Here is a 12,218-nt window from a genome sequence, read left to right as displayed (position 1 = left end):
GACGGACGGACATCGTTTAATCGACTCAGAAAGTGATTCTAAGTCGATCGGCATACTTTAAGGTGGGTGTTAGACTAATATTTTTCGGCGTTACAAACATCTGCACAAACGCATTATACCCTCCCCACTATGGTGTAGGGTATAGATAGTCGTATTATCGAATATTCGTTAAAACGATTAAAAATATTTGAACAATCTATTGGTCTCAATTAATATAGCAATAAATAATAGAAGAATTGGTAAATTAACAAAAAAAATGTGGAAATTTTGAATCTGTATAATATTCGATTAACCGATTAAACATATTCGATTAACCGATTAAACATATTCGAATAATCGATTAATCTGAAAAATATTTTTTTTTAATTATATAAAAATCAATATTATTAGATGTTTCGCATTTCAGAAATCTTTTCATATTATACAGATTCAAAATATGGAAATTTTGAATCATATTCGAATAATCGATTAATCTGAAAAATATTTTTTTTTAATAATATAAAAATCAATATTATTAGATGTTTCGCATTTCAGAAATGTTTTCAAATTAAGTATTCGAATAATTTTCAATTAACCGATTAAAAATATCCAAATGCATATTTGAAAAAAAAAAATCTAAAAAATATCTCGTTAAATAATCGATTATTCGTAGCACCAATTAAAATTATTCGAATAATTGATTGATTGTAATTGACTTGATAAAGCAGTATTATTAGAAGACGTAAATTCCAAAAAATTATGTAAATTGTGAATGCGAATAATATTCGATTAATCTGAAAAATATTTGTATCTTTTTGATATACAAATCAATATTATAAGAAGTTTCATATTAAAAAAATTTATTAAATTGAATTATCCGAATAATATTTGATTAACCGATTAAAAATATCCGAATTCCTGATAAATCTTAAAACATCAGTTTTTTTGTTTTTAATAAAATTAAAATCTAAACAAAATCTAATTAAATAATCGATTATATGTAAAACAGACTAAAATTATTCGAACAATATTTTGCATTTAGCTTTAATACTCATAGAAAGTTTGTCATGAATACCTCTAAATTAATATTTTCATTTACATATCGTAAAAATTCTTTTGAATGCTCTTTCCTAAATCATTATATGAAAATCACTTATAGGCAACTTAAACTGAAATACATTCGAAACGTGACTTTTTCAACTAAAAATTTGTGCTCTTACCTCATTCCTCTTACCAAAAAAAAACTGCACCATTAATTTTCCCATAATTTAACTATTTATCTTCTTAGAACTCAAAAGCAAAAACTACAAGGTTAGAAACTTATACTTACTCGAACTTTCCGCACAGTCTTTCTGCTGTCATTGCGTATATTGATGGTGACACACACATCTTCACCATGCGTATACCAGGATTTATCCAAACTTGCACGTAAACCCACACGACCGTCTTGCAGCAGGAAAGGTTTGTCTACAGCACCCTGAGGCCCACCACTTAAATTAGTGGTGCAAACACTGTCATACTGGTAGTAGTTGAGAAAATGTTGTGGCATTGGAAAAAGGAAGAGCAAAAGTAAAACAAAATAAATTTTATAACAACTTTTTAGCAAGTTTAATTAATTATTAATAACTTTTGAAAAACAAGGTTAAAGATAAAAAAGAGCAATAGAAAAGTAATAAAAAATAATAATGGTTACACAAGGTATAGATTAAGGGTATGAATCTATTTTTTTTAGAAATGAGACTGAATTTTGGTTTTTGAAATTTTTTTATAAATTAAGTTTTATGAGTTTTCATTGTTTAGTAATTTATTATTTATTACATTTTTTAAGGAATCTTTAGTCTGATATTTAAGCTTTAAATTCACATAAAATATATAAAAATCCGTTGAAAATTACTCTAGTTATGGTTAATTTTCTACGAACATATGTAAATTAATATTAATCATACGCACAGTGAGACTAATTGGTAAGGAATGAAAGAAATTAAAAAAACTGCTAAATTAAACACTCATTTGCTATCAAATTTGGTTTGGATATAGAGCACAAGTGGGGCTTTCAGAATTATGTCTTCAAATGTATATATTTAATTTACAGTGGGCCTTAAGGAAGCAAAAATTTAAATTTTTTTTTAACATTTCTTTCAACTTACCTCTTGAAACGATTTACTATAATTATGAAACGGATCATTGGGACACTTCTCCACCTCACTTTTGCTGCGTCCAAAACGATTACTGAAACGAAATGTCTTCGGAGACAAACGTAATTTGGGAAAGGAATCACCTCTATCCGACTTGCGAACTTTAGCGAAAGAACGTGTTTCATGTGCATTTGTGGCCTGCAAAGAAGTCTCAGCACTGGCGGCTTCATGTAGATGGTGGTGTTGTTGTTGCTGCTGCTGATGGTGAGCCGCTGGGTCGGATTGAGTTTCACTGATGGTGGTATGAGTACTGAGAGAGGAAGCTATAGTAGAATGAGTATTTGTTGAGGTCATAGTTGTAGCTTGGGGAGGTGGTGAGGATACCGGATTATTGACTAAGGCGGCGAAATTTTCCGGACCACCAATGCCATGATTGAAAACATCCGTACGATAAATAACTCTAACGCCCATTTTGACAGAAGCTCGCCGGTGGAATTTCTCATCGGATTTGTCAGCTAAAATGGGAATATAAATCAATTTTTAATACATCAATTTGGTTAGCAAAACTTTTTTAATTAAACAAAATGGATTTCCTTTTAATAATCTTTAATTTGTGGTTATTTGTTGAATCAGGATTCCATTATTTTATTTTCCCTTTTCAATTAACATTTTTTGTTAAATATTTTCGTACATGTTGTGGCTTGTGTTTTATTTCAACAAGAAATTCTTTTTTAAGCTTTTAAACAGTTTCCTGGCAAATCCTTAAATACAGAAAATATTTTAAAATTTTTTTATTTTTGATTTAGCCACTGAATGGTTTTTTCATTGGCTGTACATGATCTGTTAAAAATTACCAAAGTTATGGGCATTTTTACATGAATACCTCTAAATAAATATTAATCATACGTAGAGTGATACCAATTCATTAGACATTGAAAAATGGTACACAAATACTAAACCAAACTCTCGATTGCTAAAAAAAATTGGCTCAGACATAAGAAAAAATTACAGCTTTCTGAAAATTATTTTGTTTCTTAATAAAATACAGTGGGCCTCGAAGAAAAACTAGAAATAATTTCATACTAAAAAAGATTTAATCCTTTTTTTCACTAGCTGTACATAATCTGTAATTAACTAAATTAAAGGTTAGTATTTAAGCTTTAATTTGCTATATCAACTATACAAATCTATTCTATTATTTTATTTTCCCATTTCGATTAAAATTTTTTGTTAAATATTTTCGTACATATTGTGGCTTGTGTTTTATTTCAACAAGAAATTCTTTGCTAAGCTTTTAAACAGTTTCCTGGCAAATCCTTAAATACATGTTAGATAGACAATAGGCAGTTGTTCACGTACCAGAGAACCACAAGTCAGTACACAAAGAAGCAATTTAGTAAGACTCACATACTTTAGTAGAAATTTAAAAATTTAATTTCCTGCGGATATTGAATAGCGTTTAGAAACTAACCTTTATTTATGTTAGTTGTATTTTTCATTTCAAGTTTTTTGAAATGACTACACAAGTGGAAATCGAGGCAGAAGAAAAAAATAATGAATTTGGTGAGGTTTAAGAGACTGTTTGTGAAAGCCTGCAGTTCCTTGCTTGAATTTGTATTTAAATTCAATTCTTAAAGTTCATTCGTTTATTTATTAGTTTAAGAGCTTTTAGTTTTTACTAAATCCCTCCATCCTTATTATATAAAAAAAATATTCCCCTCTTTATTAGTCTTAGTTTTTTTTTAGCTTTTTAATTAAATATATAAGTTTTAAACTACACATCTAACAAAAGTAAGAAAAAAAACTTTAAATGAAGAAAAATACTTCAAAAAAACGGAAACATAAAACTGGCAACATTCACGCTCTTGTACAAATACATACCAATGAAACATCTGACATCGTAGCTGGTGCCAATGGGGGCACCATAGTAACGTTTGGCTGGCACCAATTGTACGCTGGGTGGTGCCTGAGCTGTCAATGTCAGAGTGAAGGGATGAGCACCATCGCCTAAACGTTTTAACAGAGCTTCCTGTGAATTGGAGTAAAGAAACAACGCAGTGATTAGAAATTATATATGAATTATAAAAGGAAATGTAAATGAAATTAAATCTTTTAAATATTTTACAAACAAAATAAAAAGAAACAAATTAATTAAATTTTGGTTTAAAGAGAAAAGTAAGCAAAATTAATTGTTTGAATATTTTTAGCAATTTTAATTAATACAAAATACAATCCAGCTAATAATAAGGTATCCCTAGTATATTTCAAAGATACAAATAAATGTTATTTTTTTAAGTTTGAAATTCATACACAAATTTAAATATAAATTTTTTATTTTAATTATATTTCTTACATTGTGTGTTAGCTATAAAAGATCTGTATTTAGAATTAAAAGCTGGTATCTTAGCTTTAATTCCTTATATTAAGTATAAAAATCCATTAAAAATTACAAAAGTTATAGGTAGTTTAGCACGAACCCAGCGAAATTTATATTAATCATACGTACAGTTAGACTTATTCACAAGATAATGAAAATTAACACACAACTGCTTAACTAATGCTTCGAAAATTATTTCGTACATAAAACAGCAGTAAAGCTATTAGAACATTTCATTTTATTGTCAAAATACTGTGGACCTCAAAGAAAAATTGTAAATAATTTCATATTAAAAATATTTAAAATTTTTTTTATTTTTGATTTCGCCACTGAATGGTTTTTTCATTGGCTGTACATGATCTGTGGTTTAACGTAATTACAGCTTGGTATTTTGGCTTTAATTTCCTATATCAACTATAAAAATTTGTTAAAAATTACCAAAGTTATAGGTATTTTTACATGAATACCTCTAAATAAATATTAATCATACGCACAGTGATACCAAATCATAAGACATTGAAAAATAGTACATAAATACTAAACCAAACTCTCGATTGCTACAGAAATTGGCTCAGACATAAGGAAAAATTACAGCTTTCAGAAAATTATTTTATTTCTTAATAAAATACAGTGGGCCTCGAAGAAAAATTAGAAATAATTTCATACTAAAAAAGATTTAATTATTTTTTCAACTCCTTTTTTTCACTAGCTGTACATAATCTATAATTAACTAAATTAAAGGTTAGTATTTAAGCTTTAATTTGCTATATCAACTATACAAATCTGTAAAAAAATACCAAAGTTATAGGTAGTTTTACATAAATACCTCTCAATAAATATTAATCATACGCACAGTGATACCATTTCATTAGACATTGAAAAATGGTACACAAATACTAAACCAAACTCTCGATTTTTACAAAAATTGGCTCAGACATAAAGAAAAATTACCAAATTAGAAAACTATTTTGGTTTTCTTAAAATACAGTGGGCCTCGAAGAAAAATTAGAACTAATTTCATACAAAAAAAATATTTAATTATTTTTTGCACCTCTTTTTTTCATTGTCTGTACATAATCTGTCTTTCACTAAATTACAGGTTAGTATTTTGACTTTAATTTCCTATATCAACTATAAAAATTGGTTAACAATTACCAAAGGTATAGGTAGTTTTACATGATTTCCTCTAAATAAATATTAATCATACGCACAGTGATACCAATTCATAAGAAAAATAGTACATAAATACTAAACCAAACTCTCGATTGCTACAAAAATTGGCTCATACGTAAAGAAAAAGTACAGCTTTCAGAAAATTATGTTCTTTCTTATTAAAATACAAAGTAAAATTAGAAATAAATTCATACTAAAAATATTTAAAAAATTTTGTATTAATGATTTTCCCATTTCATTGTTTTTTCATAGCTGTACATAACAAATTACAGTTTAGTATTTTAGCTTTCGTTTCATATATCAACTATAAAAATCCGTTAGAAATTACAAAATATATAGGTAGTTTTACATGAATACCTCCAAATAAATATTACTCATACGAATAGTGGTACCAATTCAGAAGATATTGAAAAATAGTACATAAATATTAAACTAAACATTCGATTTCTACAAAAGTTGGCTCATACATAAAGAAAACGTACAGCTTTCACAAAAATATTTTGTTTCTTAAAATACAGTGGGCCTCAAATACAAACAGAAGCAATTTGATACTAAAAATATTTAAACAATTTTACATTAAATAACAAGTGAAATACAAAGGACCACAAAGAAACAAGTAATGGTTTTGATTTAAAGTAAAAACATATTACTGTTTTCTTTTAATTGATTATTAATGATTTTTTAGCTTTAATTCTCTATATTAAGTATTAAAATCCATTGAAAATAACAAAAGTTACAAGTAATTTAGTATGAATACCTGTAAATTAATATTAATCATACGTGCAGTGAGACAAATTGAAAATGTAATACACAATTTCTAAACTAAATAAGCAATTGCTACGAAAATTGGCTTAGACATAACTGAGAACAAAAGCTTTCAGAAAATTGTGTACAAGATTTTTAAATACAGTGGGCCAAAAAAAACTGAAATAATTTCAAAATAAAAATAATTTATGAATTAAATATTAGTGAATTTGTATAGTACAAAAAATATATATTTTTTTAAGTAATGATTTTTTTAAGTTTTTTATGTTTTCATTATACCTGACTGTTCAACCAGATATAGATTAGTACTTTAGCTTTAATTCCCCATATTAAGTATTGAAATCCATTGAAAATAGCAAAAGTTATAGGTAATTTAATATGAACACCTCTAAATTAATATTAATCATACGTGAAGTGAGACAATTTGAAAATCTAAAGTGAAATAATACACAATTTCTAAACTAAATAAGCAATTGCTACTAAAATTGGCTTAGGCATAACTGAGAACAAAAGCTTTTAGAAAATTGAGTACAAGTTTTTTAAACACAGTGGGCCAAAAAAAAATTATAATAATATTGAATTTAAAATATTATTTTTTTCTTTAAGTTTAATATAAATGATTTTTTTTATATTCTCATTGTACATGATTGTTCAGCCAGATTATAGACTAATATTTTAGCTTTAATTCCCAATATCAGGTATTAAAATCCCTTGGAAATAGCAAAAGTTACAGGTAATTTAATGTGAATACCTGTAAATTAATATTAATCATACGTGCCGTGAGACAAATTGAATACGTAAAGGAAAATAATACACAATTTCTAAACTAAAAAAGCAATTGCTACGAAAATTGGCTTAGATATAACAGAGAACAAAAGCTTTTAGAAAATTGTGTACAATTGCTTTAATATAATACAGTGGGCCTTCAAATTTTTTTTCAAACTAAAAATATTTAATAAATTTAATATTAATGAATTTGTTGTGCATGTTTGATTTTTCATATACAGTGGACCTAGAAAAAACAGTAATAATATTTTATTTTAAATACAAAAATATTGTTGTTTTATTTAAGTTCAATATAAATTATTTTTTTTTTAAATTTTTGTTTGTTCACTGTATATGAGTGTTGAACTAGATTATAGGTTGGTACTTTAGCTTTAATTCCCTATATCAAGTATTGAAATCCCTTGAAAATAGCAAAAGTTATAGGTAATTTTACAAAAACACCTCTAAATTAATATTAATCATACGTGCAGTGAGACCAACTGAACAGATGATGAAAATACTACACAATTTCTAAACTAAATACTCAATTGCAACAAAAATTTGTCTAGACATAAAGAAGAAGTCAAGCTAGCAGGAAATTGTATAGTATTTTTTTAAATACAGTGGGCCTCAAAAAAAAACAGAAGGAAGTACAAACTAAAAATATCTACAGAATTTAATATTAATGTATTTTATCTATAATAACTTTTCACTTTTTCTTTGTTAAAGCTTACCTGTAAGGGACTTAATGACTCCTTGCTGGGCTCTTCATTTCTCGGCCATATTTGATGCAACGACATTATGGCCTCATTACAAAACCTTAAGCCCATCACTTCCTCATCCTCACGGCCGTAACTAAATGGTTTGAAATAAACAGAAAAAAAGGAAATTGAAAAGAAAAGAATAAAAGTGAAACATCAATAAAGGTTAAAAGTGAAACTTTCTACCACAAACATTTTTAATCATGCTTGTACTTTTGTTTCAGTTGTGTAGCACAAGGTTTAAGGAAAACTTGCCACAGCGAAAGACACCAAACGAACGAATGGGAAAAAATCAATAATATACTTTATTTAATTGAGTGTTCAAGTACTGAGGTATGTGCTGTGTTAGTATATCTTTCTAACTATGGAAATATTTGTGAAGGTAAGTAAGTACAACTAAAACAACTAGGAATTTGATTACTTAGTTGCTGATTGTTTAAGAGAAGGGAGAATGTAGATACATATTTATGAGTTTGTGCTAGCAAGCATTTGAAATTGCTTGAATGCTAAGCAAAATACCTAGAATATTTATTTATTGGTATTTGCGTTTGGCTTTCACCAAACATCAATTTACTAATTAATTGTGTTGAGTTATCAATGAAGACAATTAACTGTGGTTAAAGAAAAAGTTGTACAAAGGAATGTAAATAAATGTTTTTGTTAAAAAAGGGGGTTAAACGATTTAAGAAAATGAAAGCAATGATTTTGGACATACAATGCTAACACAAATGCTAAGATATAAAGCAGAACCGTCAGTCGATCATAATTGATCAAGTATTACAAGCCATAAAGTTTGGTTTGATCACATATCCATATTTGTTTTTAAATTTTGTTAGAAAATTCAAACTTATATTGAAAAGTTTCTTAAGATTCCTTGAAATTTTCCATGTATTTTTAATACACCAATTCTTCTAAATAAACTATTCCTTTTTTTAAGTATTAACTATCCATTTTTCCTTTTTATTACTGTATAGACATTTTCATTGTCTTCCATAAAATATTTATTTGTATTTCGTGTGTGACCTTGAAATAATTTAAGTATTATTTCAATCATAAAATAATAAAAGTTTTTCTCCCGGTACTGTCAATAATTACTCACCGAAATGTTAGTGTCAATTGCGCATAGACACGATATCCCTGTATGGCCTTTGGATCAACAAATACAATGCCACGCAATATTGAGGGACTGCTGCCAGACAATGTAATTTCACGTGAAGGCAAGTAGAGAGTTAAAACACAATTGGGTGAGGTTTTCTTGTAGACACGCTGGGTGCCATAGTCATCTTTGTGGAGGGCTCTGCAAGGAAGAAAATTGAAAAAGACACATTTTATTGAAGGCTTGAAATATAGTTTCACCTAAATGATTTCCACATGTTTTTAATAGTTTTTGGACAAAATAATTCAAGGTATTTTTCAAGAAATTATTTTAATTAATGACATTTTAGTTCGAAGTTTTTTTAGATACACCTAAGCGTATGATTATTATTAATTTGAATTATTAAATATCATTAAAATATATCTATCATTGTAATCCAAATAAAATTTTTAATAGAAGTGAACATTTTTTAATGTTTTCAGATCTATTAAACACTTTCAATTAGTAACAATTGTTTCGTACATAATATTCTTTATTAGAATAACCGATTTATTTATATATCCTCTTTTTAGGTATTGCCCTAAAATTCGTTATTTTACAAAAATATTCGAAAAATTTAAGAAAAAACATGTCAAAATATTTGAATTTTCCACTTTCGAACATTCAAATTCTTCTTAAAATTTGAAAATGTATTAACTTTTAGCTTATTTTTGTTCCCTAAACAATATTTTATAAATTTTCATTAGAGAAATCGATTTTAGTTGAAATTTTTTTATTTTTTTTTTAAATTCGCTTTATTTCTTTATTTTTTTAATTTTCGAACATTGAAAAACTTGTTAAAAATTTACAAATTTGTTAATTTTTAGCTTATTTTTGTTCCTGAAACGATATTTTAATATTTTTCATTAAGTTCGAAAATTCGAACTTAATTTCGAATTTCTAAAAAACATGCCAAAATGTTTAAATTTTATTAATAATTAAGAATATAATAACCAATTTTATAAGTTCCCTCTCATTCGTAGATTTTCAAGTTTCGAACATTCAAATTATTTTTGAAAATGGACAAATATGTTAATTTTTAGCATTATTTTGCTCCTGAGCAATGATTTAGCATTTTTCGTTATGTTCGAAAATTCGAACTAAATTTCAAAATTTTAAAATATCAAACCAAAAGGTTTTAATTATATGAGTCAAAGAAATATTTCGCTCACTTTCTTTAATTTTTCGATTTTCAAACATCAAACTCTGTTTAAAAATTTAAAAGCATTTTGTTTGAATTTCTAAAAAAATACACTAAAATGTTAAAATTTTATTGTGAATAAGGAATATATGAAAAAAATTTATAAAATCGGTCTTGATCTGTGATTTTTCGATTTTCGAACATTCAAATTTTTGTTCAAAATTTTGGAATAAGATAATTTTTATCTTATTTTGTTCCTGAAATATTTTAATATTTTTCATTAAGTTCGAAAATTCGAACTTAATTTCGAATTTCTAAAAAACTCGCCAAAATGTATAAATTTTAATAATAATAACAAATTTTATAAGTTCCCTCTCATTCGTAGATTTTCAAGTTTCGAACATTAAAATTATTTTTGAAAATGGACAAATATGTTAATTTTTAGCATTATTTTGTTCCTGAGCAATGATTTAACATTTTTCGTTATATTCCCTCTCATTCCTAGATTTTAGAGTTTCGAACATTCAAATTCATATTGAATTTCTGTCTATTTTTAGTTTTAATTTGTTCCTGAACTATACTTTAGCATTTTTCTTTATGTTCGAAAATTCGAACTAAATTTCAAATTTCTAACAAAACTAACCAAAAGGTTTTACTTATAAGAATCAAAGAAAAATTGGTTCTCTTTCTTTGATTTTCGAAAATCAAACACAAAATTTAAAGTTGTTAGTTTATTTTTGTTCCTGAATCAGTACTTTTTTTCAGCAATTGGTAAAATTTCTAAAAAAACATACCAAATGTTAAAGTTTTATTGTAAATAAAAAAAAATATATGAAAAAATTTTTTAATTCCGTCTCTATCTGTGATTTTTCCATTTTCGAACATACAAATTCTTCTTAAATACTATCAATTTTGTTCATTATTAGCTTATTTTTGTTTCTCAAGCAATGTTTTAGCATTTTTCGTTATGTTCGAAAATTCGAAATTAATTTCGAAATTTCTAAAAAACACGCAAAAATGTTTAAATTTTATTGCAAATAAAGAATATATGTACAAATTTTATAAAGTCGCTTTATTTCATTGAATTATCGAGATTCGAACATTCGAATTATTGTTAAAATTTCACAATATTTATTACGGTTTTTCTTAATTTAGCTCCTGAATCCATTTTTTTGATATATTCGATAATTCTAACTTGATGTCGAATTTCTAATATCTCGCGAAAATTTTTAAATTTGATACAAGTAAATTGTGTAAATTAGATGCTCTTTTTTGATTTTTCGTATTTCGAACATTAAAGTTCTTGTTAAAAATTCCTGATTCATTCCATTAACCATTTTTTTTAAGTTTGAAAATTCAAAAACATTTCTGAATTTCTAAAAAATCATGCAAAATTCTTTTTCAAGTACTTGGGATAAATAATACATAAAAGATTTTCATAAATTCGCTCTCTTTCTTGATTTTATGATTTTCGAATATACAAATTTATGCTTAAAATTAACAAATTTGTTTATTTATAGCTTATGTATGTTACCAAAACGAAATATAAGCATTTTGTTTTATGTTCGAAAATTCGAACTTAATTTCGGATTTCTAAAAAACTCATCAAAATGTTCGAAATTAATTACAAATGTTGAATATATAAACAAATTTTAGAAATTTCATATATTTCTTTGATTTTTCGATTTTCGAACATTCAAAATTTTGTTAAAAATTAAAAAAAATATTATTCGATAATTTTATATCGATAAATTTGTTATTTTAAATTTTTTTTTCTGTCTGAATCGATATTTTAGAATTTTTCGTTATGTTCGAAAATTCGAACTTCATTTCGAATTTCTAAAAAAAACTGCCGAAAATGTTTGGCTTTTATTGAATTCAAAATGTTAAGGATTTATTGCAAATAAAGAACATATGAAAAAATTTTCTCAAATCACAGTCATTCATTGATTTTTTCGATTTCCGAACTTTCAAATACATTTTTAGG

The 12,218-nt window shown here is 26.0% G+C and overlaps 1 protein-coding gene across 1 annotated transcript in view; it reads right to left on the bottom strand.

The window, feature by feature from the left end:
* The window catches only part of LOC135958669 (uncharacterized), a 65,919-nt gene that overhangs the window by 30,975 nt on the left and 22,726 nt on the right, over positions 1–12,218 (bottom strand). Inside the window, exons 2-6 of the mRNA XM_065509561.1 lie at positions 9,055–9,252; positions 7,929–8,049; positions 3,996–4,143; positions 2,127–2,629; positions 1,310–1,498 (exon numbers count right to left, since the gene is read on the bottom strand). Coding sequence (XP_065365633.1) covers positions 1,310–1,498; positions 2,127–2,629; positions 3,996–4,143; positions 7,929–8,049; positions 9,055–9,252 — 1,159 coding nt within the window. The remainder of the gene's footprint in view (positions 1–1,309; positions 1,499–2,126; positions 2,630–3,995; positions 4,144–7,928; positions 8,050–9,054; positions 9,253–12,218) is intronic.

This window comes from Calliphora vicina, chromosome 4, assembly GCF_958450345.1.
Source record: "Calliphora vicina chromosome 4, idCalVici1.1, whole genome shotgun sequence".
NCBI lineage: Eukaryota > Metazoa > Arthropoda > Insecta > Diptera > Calliphoridae > Calliphora > Calliphora vicina.
The sequence above is the reverse complement of the archived record's forward strand: the minus strand, read 5'-3'. Positions and strand labels throughout refer to the sequence as shown.